At 44.1% G+C, this 15,621-nt stretch overlaps 1 protein-coding gene across 4 annotated transcripts in view; it reads right to left on the minus strand.

Annotated features, from left to right (window-relative positions):
• Positions 1–15,621, minus strand: part of SAP130 (Sin3A associated protein 130) — a 239,210-nt gene that overhangs the window by 59,151 nt on the left and 164,438 nt on the right. For 3 of the 4 annotated variants that reach the window (XM_033958364.1, XM_033958365.1, XM_033958363.1), the window contains exons 16-17: positions 8,747–9,102; positions 7,618–7,701 (exon numbers count right to left, since the gene is read on the minus strand). In XM_033958364.1, the coding sequence (XP_033814255.1) occupies positions 7,618–7,701; positions 8,747–9,102 (440 nt within the window). The remainder of the gene's footprint in view (positions 1–7,617; positions 7,702–8,746; positions 9,103–15,621) is intronic. The other variant, XM_033958367.1, reaches the window with a different exon arrangement.

Consider the following 15,621-nt stretch of genomic DNA (forward strand, 5'->3'; position numbering starts at 1 on the left):
CTCTCTCACTGTAAAATTAGACTCTACTTAGTCTGTCTTTAAATTTAAAAAATGTGTGTTGTTTTAAAAAACAATTATGTTTTTAGATGTATCTAAATAAAAATAGTAACCAAAAATTTATCTTTTTTTATGTCACCTTAGCATATTTTATGCTACAGAACGAATTATTTTTTTTAACATGTATTGTTATGGGAAAACGCGTTTCACATAACGAACTTTTCGCATAACAAACTTGCTCCTGGAACGAATTAAGTTCGTTGTGTGAGGCACCACTGTATATAGATTTAAATGTAAAATTATTGATAAAATAATAAAAAAAGATTATATTGTGTGTATATGAAAAACAGATGGAAGAAATTGTATTACAATTAGTACTATTATTATGGGGGTGAAGTCAGGAGCGGAGTTTGGGCAGGCGTACTCAATTGGAATTTGTTAGGCTTAGGGGTAATAATAATAATAATAATTTTATTTCTTATATACCGCTGTACCGTGAGGTTCTAAGCGGTTTACAGTATAAACAGAAGAAATGCAATAAGTAAGATTAATTAAGATGAAGAGAAAGTACTTAGAGTTCCCTGACTATCCCAAAGGCTCACATTCTTGCTAAAGTACTTGAGAAAAATAAATTAGTTAGGTTATAAACATAGAGTAGAAGAAGGTAGGAAAACAGTTCATAGGAAAATTAATTTCGAATACATTATACATTATATATTGTTCAAGGCGGAATACAAATTATAGGAATTACCAAAAGAATTGCGTAATATAGATTATCTAGATAAATTACATAACAGTGATTCGTGTACATTACATGGTGTGGTAGAGGATTCAATTTTGAGAATTACATATCAAGGGAATCAAGTGATAACAGAATATAGTGGAGATTATCAGTATATACGGTTTACAGATTGGAAGTTACCTAATAATGAAGTAAGAAATTTATTGGATAGTGTGGAAAATGTTTATATAGGAATCAGAGTATGTATGATAGGAAAGGTTCTAAGAATTGAATTAATGTGTTATTCTATCGAGGGAGAGCTTGTGCATAAAGGGAAGATATTAGTTGGTAATGACGTGTTTTCTGAATAGAAATGTTTTGATTTCTTTTCGAAACACTTTGATGTCTGTTGTATTGATCATTAGTTTGGTGATTGTGGGGTCAATTTTTGCTGCCTGAGTCGCTAGAAGGCTGTCGTATAGTTTCTTAAGACGGGTTCCATTATTAGGTGGGAAGGTGAATAGGTTTTGAGTTCTTCTTGATCTGGATGAGCGGTAATGGTTTAGGCGGTTGTTTAGGTAACAGGGGGCAGTTCCATGGGTTATCTTAAACAGCAGACAATAGAACTTGAATTGAGTTCTTGCTTTTATCGGAAGCCAGTGAGAGTCTATATAGGCGGGAGTGATGTGGTCAAATTTGCTGAGACAGTAGATGAGTCTGATGGCAGTGTTCTGAACTGTCTGTAGTTGTTTTATCATATTGTTAGGACATGTTAGGTAGAGGCTGTTGCAGTAATCCAAGTTACTGAGTGTGAGGGATTGTACAATGATCTTGTAGTGTTCTTTGGTAAAGAAATTTCTTATTTTTCTTAGGTTTCGCATGGTGAAGAATGCCTTCTGTATGTCTTTGTGTATCTGTGTCTGCATAGTGCAGCGTCTATCTAATTGTATTCCTAGAATTTTTAGAGTGCTCTGTATGGGATATTTGATTGTACAGTGGTGCCTCACACAACGAACTTAATCCGTTCCAGGAGCAAGTTTGTTATGTGAAACGTTCGTTGTGTGAAACGCGTTTTCCCATAAGAATACATGTAAAACAAAATAATTCGTTCTGTAGCATAAAATATGCTAAGATGACATAAAAAAAGATACATTTTTGGTTATTATTTTTATTTAGATACATCTAAAAACATAATTGTTTTTTAAAACAACACACATTTTTTAAATTTAAAGACAGACTAAGTAGAGTCTAATTTTACAGTGAGAGGGCAGAGTCTCAGCGGCAAAAACTGGGACTTAACTGTTCATTTTTTTTTTTTTTCTACCGTGTTTCCCCGATGATAAGGCAGGGCCATCAAATAAGACAGCCCCCCCTTTTTAGAAAAAAATGTAAAATAAGGCACCCCCCGCAAATAAGCCACCCACCGATACCTGCGCTTACCCGAATCGGGTGGTACGGTGGGTGACTCCGTGTAGTCCCTGGCACCCCCGACACGATCGGGGCAAGAGGGAGCTCAAGCCCTCTTGCCCCCCCCCGACTCCCCGACACGATCGGGGCAAGAGGGAGCTCAAGCCCTCTTGCCCCCCCCGACTCCCCGACACGATCGGGGCAAGAGGGAGCTCAAGCCCTCTTGCCCCCCCGACTCCCCGACACGATCGGGGCAAGAGGGAGCTCAAGCCCTCTTGCCCCCCCGACTCCCCGACACGATCGGGGCAAAAGGGAGCCCAAGCCCTCTTGCCCCGCCGATTCCCCAACTCCCCGACAATATCGGGCCAGGAGGGAGCCCAAGTCCTCCTGGCCACGGCGACCCCCTAACCCCACCCTGCACTACATTACGGGCAGGAGGGATCCCAGGCCCTCCTGCCCTCGACGCAAACCCCCCCCCCCCCCAACGCCCGCCCCCCCCCCAAGAACCTCCGACCGCCCCCCCGAGCCGACCCGCGACCCCCCTGGCCGACCCCCACGACACCCCCAACCCCCTTCACCGTACCTTTCTGTAGTTGGCCGGACAGACGGGAGCCAAACCCGCCTGTCCGGCAGGCAGCCATCGACGGAATGAGGCCGGATTGGCCCATCCGTCCCAAAGCTCCGCCTACTGGTGGGGCCTAAGGCGCCTGGGCCAATCAGAATAGGCCCGGGAACCTTAGGTCCCTCCTGGGGGCAGGGCCTGAGGCACATGGTCGGGTTGGGCCCATGTGCCTCAGGCCCCGCCCCCAGGAGGGACCTAAGGCTCCCGGGCCTATTCTGATTGGCCCAGGCGCCTTAGGCCCCACCAGTAGGCGGAGCTTTGGGACGGATGGGCCAATCCGGCCTCATTCCGTCGATGGCTGCCTGCCGGACAGGCGGGTTTGGCTCCCGTCTGTCCGGCCAACTACAGAAAGGTACGGGGAAGGGGGTTGGGGGTGTCGTGGGGGTCGGCCAGGGGGGTCGCGGGTCGGCTGGGGGGGCGGTCGGAGGTTCTTGGGGGGGGGCGGTCGTTGGGGGGAGGGGGGGTTTGCGTCGAGGGCAGGAGGGCCTGGGATCCCTCCTGCCCGTAATGTAGTGCAGGGTGGGGTTAGGGGGTCGCCGTGGCCAGGAGGACTTGGGCTCCCTCCTGGCCCGATATTGTCGGGGAGTTGGGGAATCGGCGGGGCAAGAGGGCTTGGGCTCCCTTTTGCCCCGATCGTGTCGGGGAATCGGCGGGGCAAGAGGGCTTGGGCTCCCTTTTGCCCCGATCGTGTCGGGGAGTCGGGGGGGCAAGAGGGCTTGAGCTCCCTCTTGCCCCGATCGTGTCGGGGAGTCGGGGGGGCAAGAGGGCTTGAGCTCCCTCTTGCCCCGATCGTGTCGGGGAATCGGCGGGGCAAGAGGGCTTGGGCTCCCTTTTGCCCCGATCGTGTCGGGGAATCGGCGGGGCAAGAGGGCTTGGGCTCCCTTTTGCCCCGATCGTGTCGGGGAGTCGGGGGGGGAAAGAGGGCTTGAGCTCCCTCTTGCCCCGATCGTGTCGGGGAGTCGGGGGGGCAAGAGGGAACCAGGCGGAGAGAGGGCAGTTAAGCGCAGTGCCTGCGCGGAAGGATGCAGCTCGGGCGACTTCGTTGTGTGAAACGAAGTTCGTTGTACGGATCAAGACATAAAGTTCGTTGTGCGCAGCGTTCGCTGTGCGAGGCGTCCGTTATGCGAGGCACCACTGTATTTACTTCCAGTTCTGTTATAGATTGCTTTTGTTCCTTCTCTAGTAGTAGGAATTTGGTTTTCTCTGCATTCAGTTTCAATTTATGGTTCTTCATCCATTTTTCTACAGTTTCTAGTGTTGTTATCAGGTGTTCATTGGAGCTGGGGTCTTGTATGTCAAATGGGAGAATGATGGTTATGTCATCTGCGTAACTGAAAGATGTTATATTTAGGGCGTCTAGGGCAGTGCCTAAGGAAGCTATGAAGAGGTTGAATAGTATGGGCGATAGTGGGGATCCTTGTGGTACTCCGCAGGGGTTTGGCTTGAAAAGGTTTAAAAACACTGGTCTACAACATCCAGATCCTTTTCTTGAATGTTAACTCCTAAGGTGGATCTTAGCATTTGGTAACTGATTTGGGCTATTCTTCCCAATGTGTATCACTTTGCCTTTGTCCACATTAAATTTCATCTGCCACTTGGATGCCTAGCCTTCCAATTTCTTAAGGTCTGCCTGCAATTTTTCACAATCTGCATTGTTTTAACAACTTTGAACGGTTTAGTGTCATCTGCAAATTTAATCATCTCACTCATCATTCCAAATCATTTATAAATAAGTTAAAGAGCACCGGTCCCAGTAGAGATCCCTGCAGCACTCCACTGTTTACTCTCCTCCACTGAAAAAATTGACCATTTAACCCTACCCCCTGTTTTCTATCCAATAACCAATTCCTAATCCACAACTGAACTTTGCCACCTATCCATGATGCTTTAATTTTCTCAGAAGCCTCTCCTGAGGAACTTTGTCAAAAGCTTTCTGAAAATCTAGATACACTATCAATCAGCTCACCTTTATCCACATGTTTATTCACACCTTCAAAGAAGTCAAGCAAATTGGCGAGGCAAGATCTCCATCGGCTGAACCCATGCTCATTAAATCATGTTTGTCTAAGTGTTCCACAATTTTATTTTTTATATTTATTTATTTAATTCATTTTCTATCCTGTTGTCCCCAACGAGCTCAGAACGAGTTGCAGGAAAATTGTTTCCACTACTTTGCCCAGCACTGAAGTCAGGCTTACCGGTCTGTAATTTCCCGGATCTCCCCTGGAACTCTTTTAAAAAATCGGTGTAACATTGGTCACCCTCCAATTTTCAGGTAATACACAGCAGAGGGTACCAGTTGGATCTGCTGAATTTATCAAGTCATCATAGAACGTGGTATAATTTAACATGTGGGGCAAATCTACATTGTATATGCTTTTGAAGGTAATTCATTACAGAACTTAAACAATTTACAATTATTATAAAGTATAAAAGGGTGGACACTTTTCCAGCTAAGCTATTCTTTTTTTTCTACTTCATTTTCTAAGTATTCCAATAATATACTTTTCAATTGGCAGTTCTAGGACAGGATGGGTGGATATATGGAACAAATGTGGTTTTTAACACATTTTAGTAATAGTAGTAAAGATTGCAACATAAACAATATCAGCAACTCATTTCTTAGTATTGCAATGGAAAGTGAAACGAAACAAAAATCCATATGAAAAAGGAGATTACCAATGAAAAATAGCTGGAAAGCGATGACCACAAATGCTCACAGTCTAAGCAATAAAGTTCATGATCTGCAAGCCCTGATGCTAGAGGCAGATCTAGATATTGTCGCTATCACAGAGACATGGTTCAGTGAATCACATGGATGGGATGCAAACATACCAGGATATAATCTTTTTAGGAAGGACAGAGATGGTCAAAAAGGTGGAGGAGTAGCTCTCTATGTAAAGATCAATATTGTGACAGGGAAGCTCCTGTCACAGTGAAAACTACTGCTAAAGCTCCCCAACATGCAGCACAGGGTTCTGTAAAACCCGACCTGGAGCCAGAACAGCTGGCTCAGCCCAGAGAATGCAAGAAAAGGCAGGTCCCAGCACAGCTCAAGAGCCAGATAGGGAGGGCTCTGAAACCCACTAATTTCCCCTATCACTCCTTTCCCCAAGTGAGGGAGAAACCCGAGACCAATTTGGAGAGGGGTGGAGTCAGACCCCGGAGTATGCAGGCTGGGAAGCCTCAAATGGGAAACAAGCAGAGGCAGCAGGGGAGAGGCTCAGCTGGCTCTGATTGGGAAAGCCAAACAACCCACGGTGATCCTAGCTTCAACACATTGCCTAAGCCCCAGCAGGGACGTTTTGCAGGAGGCCAGCTCACAAGGAGAGGCAGTATAACCCACAGGAGGTATAGTGACTTGCCTATTAAACCCCAGAGGGAAGGGCTGGAAGTTTACCCTAATGGAAATGCTACAGGGGAGCTGGCAGACATGCAGAGAGGGGGATGGGATGTAAAAGCCTGGAATGAATGTGGAAATGGAAAGCCAGGGTTCCCAAGAGTGTGAGTGGGAAATGTACAGTGACCCTGGGGGTAGTGTGTTTGGTGAGGACATGGATCTGGAAGAGTATAGTGTGTGAGGGTCCAGTATTGTCCTGTGGGAAAAGTTTCTGCTCAGTTTAAACCTGAATTGAAGCAGGGCTGGGGCTGCCCTGCCTAATTGAGTGAAATTGCTACAGTAAATAGCACAGTGTTCAGACTCCCCAGAAGCAGGAGATAAAGCAGATAAGGGTCACATCGGGAGGGCCTGGAGACCTTAAACTAAAGGGAGGCGTGGCCCTCACAGCCTGGCAGGCGGGGCTGTGGATGTTCCTTGGGAGAGCAGCAGAAGCAAAGTTAAGTTTGTTTATACTGGGACTGTGAAGTAACTGAAACTGAGAAAGCTGGCACGGGACATGCTCAGCTGTAAAGCAAAGAACAGTGGTCAGGAGAAACTGATAAACCCAAAGGGGATATGGGACAGTGAAGGTACTGAACTACTGGGGCAATTTTGAGTTTTGGAATTTTGATTATTGTGGTGAAAATGGGCTATCCAGTCCCTGAGTTAAGCCCCCATATGACTCTCCTGGACTGAACTGTATGAGAGTACGGAAAGTGCCTGGGCGCATCTAAGAAGCCAAGTTTGAATGTTTTTTTTCCTTATTTTTATTTGGGACACTAATAAACCTGATGCTGTTTTCCAGAAATCCGGTATCCGGGTTTTCCTTCACTTAACCATATAAAAGGCGTATAAAATTCTTACTTATGGTCCGAGCCGGGCTTTCCCTCATACTTGGAAGCTGGCCCAGCCACAATATCCAAGCGACCAAAATGCAAGGGACCTGGGGAGAGGAAGAAGCGATATGGATTGCTCTGAAAAGAGAAGATGGAACTTCTATCTACCTGGGTGTAGTCTACAGACCTCCGACTCAATCGCAGCAAATTGATAAGGATCTGATTGTGGATATCCAAAAGTTTGGAAGGAAAAAGGAAGTTCTGCTGTTGGGAGATTTCAACCTGCCGGATTCAGAAAGAATCAGAAAGAAGTAGGGAGATTGTGGATGCCTTTCAAGAGGCTCTGCTCAGACAAATGGTGACGGAACCCACAAGGGAAAAAGTTATATTGGATCTGGTCCTCACAAATGGAGAGAGTATCTCTAATGTTCGAGTGGGTGCTCACCTGAGAAATAGCAATCATCAAACGGTTTGGTTTGATATAACGACTAAAGTGGAGAGCAGCCGCACGATACTTAAAGTCCTAGATTTTAAACGTACGGACTTTAATGCAATGGAAGAGTACCTGAAGAAAGAGCTGTTAGGATGGGAGGACATAAGAGAAGTGGAAAGACAGTGGTCTAAGCTGAAAGGAGCGATAATAATGGCTACTGACCTTTATGTGAAGAAACCCCACTTGAGTTGCATAAGTAGATACAAGACGTATGAGGAGAGACTGGAAGCCCTGAATATGTATACCCTAGAGGAAAGGAGAGACAGGGGAGATATGATTCAGATGTTCAAATACTTGATGGGTATTAACGTAGAACAAAATCCTTTCCAGCAAAAGGAAAATGGTAAAACCAGAGGACATAATTTGAGGTTGAGGGGTGGTAGATTCAAAGGCAATGTTAGGAAATTCTACTTTACAGAGAGGGTGGTGAATGCCTGGAATGCGCTCCCGAGAGAGGTGGTGGAGAGTAAAACTGTGACTGAGTTCAAAGAAGCATGGAATGAACACAGAGGATCTAGAATCAGAAAATAATATTAAAAATTGAACTAAGGTCAGTACTGGGCAGACTTGCACGGTCTGTGTCTGTATATGGCCATTTGGTGGAGGATGGGCTGGGGAGGGCTTCAATGGCTGGGAGGGTGTAGATGGGCTGGAGTAGGTTTAACAGAGATTTCAGCAGTTGGAACCCAAGCACAGTACTGGGTAGAGCTTTGGATTCTTGCTCAGAAGTAGCTAAGAAGAAAAAAAATTTAAAAAAATTTAAATTGAATCAGGTTGGGCAGACTGGCTGGACCATTCGGGTCTTTATCTGCCATCATCTACTATGTATATGTTACTATAAAGCAGAAAAAGGGTGAACATTTTGGAAGGGGATGTATACTGCCCTTCAAACTGAAGTTAATCCATTATGAAGATCTTGTGTAAAAAAATAAATAAATAAATAAAATCTGTACACACTTGTCTTATAGGCCAAATGCACTTTTTCAATTTAATACATTTTATATTTACCAAATAAAGGAGTCAGTGATCTGTGACCTGTGCAATGACCCACCCTTCCTAGGATGTGTGACAAACCCACTTGAGTTGCATAAGTAGATGCAAGAGTAGCTCAGATTAGGCTTGAAGTGCTTTCATGTCATACAATTAGTGCCTTGTGAGAGCAATGTAAGGAATAGGGAGGGAATCCTCTCTTGCCTGCAACATACTTGGCTTCTGTCAGACTAATATGCATCATAACCCCTTCCCTTCTCTCCCCTACCAAGGAGAAACCATGATCTGAACCAGCAAATACCTGAAACCGGACGGGCAATATCCATTGGTTCCACTTCTTCCTTGATTTTAACCTCAGGAACTGTAGGACCCACTACAGCAGACAGGGCCCCGCTAGCTGCAGGCTGAGGAGTTGGTGTGGCCATGCTGGCAATAGTAGTGGCAGAGGTGGCTGATGTGGCAGTAACTGCAGACAATGCTGGTGCTGGCTGTGATGGAGGACTGGTTGCAGCAATGATACTCGTTATGGGTGCAGGTGGCTGTGAGCAAGGCTGTACCACCATACTTGGCTGCTCACTGTTCTGATTGGATGCTGTTTCCACGGACACGCTAACCGATGTTGCCATAGAGACGTGAATTTCCGCTTTTGGCTTAGCACTAGAAGCAAATTGGAGAAATGTCATTCAATCTCAAATTTAGAACAGATATACAAATATCTTGCATAAAGATGCCCTGGATTTCTCTCAATTATGTAGAATGGAACACAATGCTGTATCAGGAAAGCAGTTATTTCCATCCCCCAGTGACCTCTCTCAAAACAGGAAACCCTACCTGACAATGACTTCAAGGCATTTGCATTTTACGCTTGCATTCCTGGGACTGCCCAAACAACCCCTAATTCATTCATGTGGCCAGAAATATGGACATTGGTGTTTATGTATAACAAGAATTGAGATTTTATATGTTATGTTGGTTTATCATATTTTACTATGTATGTGAGATTGTAATTCACATTGTTAAAGGCAGACTATAAATAATGAACTATAAACTATTATATAAATGCTCCTCATACAGCCAGAGTGACCCTTCTAGTATGTCTTGGTCAGACAAACAACCGACTGATCACTCACAAAAGATGATGTGCTCCTGTGAAGTACCCTAGAATGAAACAAGATGGTAGTATTCTATTCCATAGTTCTAACAAAGGGAGACTGATTCTCTACTGGACTGCTACAAGCAGGACTAGTTATCAAGGTACCCCAAAAAGGGATATAGCATATAGAAACTTACACTAGTGGCCAAAATTGTGGAAACACTTAACAATTTAGGCATTACGCTTTAAAAAAATGGCTATAACATCATAATTGACTAATAACAGAAACTCTGTTATCACTTAACAAGACCAGTATAATATTTGACACATTTCACACAAATAATGCTGTTTATAAGCTACCCAAGCTAAAAATGATAATTTGTCCAGTTATCTGATGATTTCATCAGTCTCACTAGTTGACAATTTGATATCCCTTAACCTTTATTACTGCCTCACTTCTTGGCATGTTGTCCATAAGTCTTTGGAGATCTATAGGTGTTATTACGTGGAACCAGGAGTTGACTATTGCTGCTATCAGCTCATGTTTGTTGAATGGTCACTTTGCCACTACTGCTCGCTTTAATCTGGCCCAGAGGTTCTCAATGGAGTTGAGATCTGGCCAGCCCAGCAACCCAACCTTGTTCTCTTTGAACCTTGAGAGGCATTTCTTGGCTGTGTGGCATGGGGCACCATTCTGTTGAAAAATGAATGGTCGACTGGCACCAAGGATGTCTCTGGCTGAGGGCAGGACCCTAGGATGAAGAACCTCCTTTATGTATTTGTATTTATCACTCCATCAAACACCTGCAATCGACCCAAAACATCTCTGAACATGCACCCATACACCTTTCACACTCGGAGAATGCTTCACGGTGGCATTAGTACACTCTGGCAAGCAGTCCTTGCCCAGTCGCCAAAGAACATAGCAGATACCTTCACTGCCAAATATAGAGATTTGGGTCTCTTTGCTCGACAACACCTTTTTCCACTGCTCTATGGTCCAGCTAGCATGCTTTTTAGCCCAGTTCAAATGTTTATGACGCTGAACTGTATTGAGGAAGGGCTTTTTCCTGGGAATTCTTGCTCGCAGGCCTGCTTTCACCAGTCTCCGGCAAACTGTTTGGCCTGACATCAACACCTCTGTTTCAGTCAGTGGCTTATTAATATCAACAACAGTTAATTTCTGATTCTGTAGAGTCATTCTCATTATCCTTCTATCAGTCTGAGGTGGTGTAACCTTTTTTCTGGCCCCTTCCAGCCTTGTTTTTGATGCTTCTAGTATCTTCAAAGTACTTGTAGAGTTTCATTATCCCGACTGGTGATACACCTTGACCAATTTTGGCTTCAATCTCTCAGTAACTAGCCTTCTTTTCTTAAAGTTATGGCTGTTGCTCTCTTTTTAGACAACCAGTCAAGTCTTTTCTGCAAAATTTAGAATCAGAGCACTTTAGTGTATTTAGACAATTAATATTCACTTAATTCAATGATATTGCAATTAATGAAAAGTAGCAATTCAAATTTTGTCATTTTGCACATAGTGGGATAACATCAGAGCATTAAAGCAAAACACAAACAACCTACTGTACTGTATGTGCTCAAAATCTACGCAACAGTTAGTTCAAGTTAAATTTTGGGCAAAATCTAAGCAATACATATAAAAAAACACAACCGATATGTTACCTTTTTTATGTCAAATCATTAAAAGTCATTCCTAAACAAAATTACTACAAAAATATTACCAGTAATGTTTATAAACAATCAAAGAATGTTTATAAATATCATACACTGCAGGATTAAATAAGTAACTGGAGCAACAGTTGAATACAGGATGCAGGAGAGAAACTTAAAATCGAAAGAATATCTAAAGTTCTTGGCATTATCCTGGACTCCTACCTAACCATTGAAGACCTCACTGGTTAAAAATTTTTTCTTCAGATTTAGACAATTGAAAGTGATAAGATCTGTCTTAAGTCATTAAAGTAAAACTAAATTTTTAAGTCAGACCAGCTTCAGAATAGTTGCACAGGTAGTTCTGCTCCCATATTTGGATTATTGTAACGCCTTGTACTGTGGTTTACTGGGAAAGAACACAAAAGGTTATAACTACTTGCCCTTTTTCTATTCAACAGTTCTTGCAGTTCTTTAATGCAAAGGTGCATAAGATTTCAGCTGAGTTTTTTTGCCATGGCATTGCCAGCAATAGATTTTGCACGGGAACTGCTTTGGGTTGAGTTTGACTCTGTGTCTGGAGCAGATAGGAAACATATTATTCAATGTTTAAATAAAGCAACTTGCTCATTGGACCCATGTCTGTTAGGGGTTCTGGCCTCCATGGCTAAGTCTTAGAGATTGTGTCAAAGTCTTTAGAGGCAGGTTGTGTTCCCTCTAATTTAAAGAGAGCCATTGTTTGCCCATTGTTAAAGAACCATATGAACAGACAAGAAGAAGAGCATTTTCGTCCAATCTCATCATTAAATGTTATGGCTAAAACACTGGAAAAGATCGTATTAAAACAGTTGCAAGAGTTTTTAGAATGTCACGATATGGACCGGCGGAAATAAAATAATTATTTCGTGGACCGGCAAACTACTAAGACTGTAATTTTTTTTTAAACCATCGCCGCCCCGTCCCCATGAGCTCGGTCCCATAAACCATCTGATCCCATCTGCACAAGCCTCAAATAGTTATGATTTTATAGTGAACATATTTTATTAAAGTATAAAAAGAAACAATATTCTATACAATTGTCATTTTATAAATACAAATAATACAGGGCAAAGATCAACAAAACCCCTGTCTCCCCTCCCCTTCACATATATCCCCTCTACTATCAAGAAAACTGAATAAGCCAAATTATTACAGAATGCTACACAAATATCATGTAACAGAATACCACAGTCACACATGGCAGGAATGGTGTTAGGGGAGTGGAACTAGGGCAACTGCCCCCTGGTCAGAGAGAACCCTAAGCCAGCTGGAAGCTAAAGAATCACTGCCTGGGCTTTGCACTCCCCAGTTATGTCTAACATCAGCTCTAGCAAGATACATATTTCAAATCTGATGTATTCTAATCACAAGATAGAAATAAAATTATTTTTTTCTACCTTTTTGTCATCTCTGGTTTCTGCTTTCATTGTCTTTTCACTCTCTTCCATCCAGCGTCTGCCCTCTGTCTCTTCAGTCCAGTATCTGCCCCTTCCTTTCATTGTCTGTCTTTCCCTGACATCTCTCCTCCTGCCCCCACCCCCCAATTTGGTCTGGCATCCATCATCTTCCTTCTGTTCCCCTCATGGTCTGGCATCTCTCTCCTTCCTCTCCCCTGTGGTTTTTAGCATCTCTCTTCTCATTTCCTCCACTCAGATCTGATATCGTTCTCTCTTCTCTCTTCCCATTCCTTTTCTTCTCTGGTCTTCCTTCTCTATTTTCTGCCTCCATCTAAATTAAATTATTTCTTACTATTTAGTCCTGTTTCCCTCTTTTCACTGTGTCTACCCACAGCTTGTCACCCCTTTCCCTCACCCCTCCATTATCTTACTAACTCTATTTTCTTCCCCTTTTATTTATCTCCTCCTTCCATCCAGTATGTGTTCTTTCCCCACTTCCATTCAGCATCTGCTCCCCTCTCAACTGACATCCATCTGCCTTCTGCTCTCTCTTTCCTCTCCTCACTTCTATCATCTGCTCCCTTCTCTCCCCCCCCCCTCCATCATCTGCCCCCCTTCGCCTTACCTTTGCAGGTCACTTTCTTTCCCCTGAGGGTGGCTCATGTCAGAGGGGAAGCTTTGGCCGAGCAGAACCGCTTGCAAGGAACAGTGGAACTTACTTGACGTCAATGCCGGGGCCCGTCGCCGTTTGAAGAAAAAAAAAAGTGTGAAAAAGGGACCTGCAATGGTAAGAGGAAGGGAGACCTCCAGGACAGCTGCTCTTTGCCCTCCTTCAGCGGCCCAAGAGTCTTTAGGCTAGCGGCAGCTCTGTATGCTTTTAACTTCGGCACAGAGCTGCCCCTAAGCAGTAGTTTAGCCACGGTTTCATGAGGCAGCCTCGGGGCCTTTGCTAGGCTGGCCCGCTTTGATGATGCGATGTGGGTCGGCCTAGCAAAGGCCCCAAGGCTGCCTCATGAAACCGCAGCTAAACTACTGCTTAGGGGCAGCTCTGTGCCGAAGTTAAAAGCACACAGAGCTGCCGCTGCTGGTCTGGGGATGCGGAGACAAAGGCAGGAGGCATACGCGGTGGAAGGCAGGAGTCCCGGGGAAGGCAGGAGTCCGGCACAGCGACGGCAACAGGAAGTTGCAAGTCAGCTGACACCGGCACCTTTCGTCATGGCGGGGACCCGAATCCTTCACAGACCGGCAAGATTTTTTTGCGGACCGGCGGTTGAAGAACTGTTTTCTAGATCACTCTCAATTTGGTTTTAGACCTAAGCATTCAACTGAACATCTGCTTTTGTTGTGGTTGATACAGTGGGTTTATCTCTGGATCATGGGGATTCTTGTTTTATAGTGATGTTGGATGAGTGGACTGTTGGGCATGATGAACCACTGGACTGACCCAGCAACGACAATTCTTATGTTTCAGTGGTGTCTGACTCTGTCAATCATCAAATCCTGTTAGCAAGGTTACATGCTTTGGGCACTGGAGGAGTGGTGCTAGACTGGTTCTGCTCTTTCCTTGAGAACCGATTGTTATGTGTGAAGACTGGTCAGGTGAACTCTGATTGGTCACCCTTGCCACAGGGGTCATCATTGTCCGCAGTGCTATTTAACATTTACTTTTTACCTCTGGGTAAGACGCTAAGGATCCTGGGTTTAAATTACAGTATTATCTTTACGCTGACAACTTTCAGTTTTTGATTCCTGGCCATCAATCTATGTCTGAGGTCCTAAGTGAGCTTCATAAGTCTTTTCAGGTTATTCAAGACTAGATGTGTATGAATCAGTTGAAGTTGAATGTTTCCAAGACAGAGATCTTGTGTATCTGTCGTACGAATCAATTGTGTGCTTTTCCTGCTGAGGTAGTCTTGAACAATGTGTCAGTGCCAGTATTGCAGCACCAGTATTACAGCAGTGCAGATAGTTGTGTGTGATCTTGGACTCTTCTTTATTATTCAAGGCATAAGTAAAAACCAGTTGTGTCGTGTGTATTTTTTCGTTTACAAGTATTGCGTAGACCAGGAGTACCCACACTTTTTTGGCTTGCGAGCTACTTTTAAAATGACCAAGTCAAAATGATCTACCAACAATAAATTTTTTAAAATAAAAAGCATACTGTACGCAGAGAAAATGTTAATTACCATTTATATTCGGGGGGGAGAGGGGTTCAAAGAGGTCAAGGCAGATGACTTTAAAATATATAATGTCACCTCAGTAACAACTAGACAAAAACAGACAAATATACCCCCTCCCTTTTTACTAAACTGCGATAGTGTTTTTTAGTGCAGGGAGCTGCACTGAATATCCCACGCTGCTCTCGACGCTCATAGGCTCCCTGCGCTAAAATCCGCTACTGCAGATTACTAAAAGGGGGGCCATAGTGCAAAATATAGACAGCAGATATAAATTCTCAAAACGGACACATTTTAATCACTAAATTTAAAATAAAATAATTTTTCCTACCTTTGTTGTCTGGTGATTTCATGATTCTCTGGTTGCACTTTTCTTCTGACTGTGCATCCAATATTTCTTCCCTCCAGACCTCATTCCATACCCCAACCAACATCTCTATTCTTCCATGAGTTCAACTTTTCCTTCCTCTTTCCCTTTCTTTCTGTCTCCCTGCCCCATTTCTTACTTTCTTTCTCTCTGTCTTTCTTTCTCTCCATGCCCCTTTCTTTCTTTCTTTCTTTCTGTCTCCATGCCCCCCCTTTTTTTCTGTCTTTCTGCCTCCCCTTTCTTTCTCCCCAAGCCACCGCCGGGCTGTCGTCTGGAAACAGGCTCCCAAACCACCACCGACATCTGGGAACAGGTCCCCAAGCCACCGCCGAGTTCTCCCTGTTTCCTGACGGCGCAACACGCCAGCAGCCTTCCCCCCTACATCAATTCTGATGTTGGAGAGGAAGTTCCAGGCCAGCCAGGCAGTGATTGGCT

This window comes from Geotrypetes seraphini, chromosome 9, assembly GCF_902459505.1.
Source record: "Geotrypetes seraphini chromosome 9, aGeoSer1.1, whole genome shotgun sequence".
Taxonomy (NCBI): domain Eukaryota; kingdom Metazoa; phylum Chordata; class Amphibia; order Gymnophiona; family Dermophiidae; genus Geotrypetes; species Geotrypetes seraphini.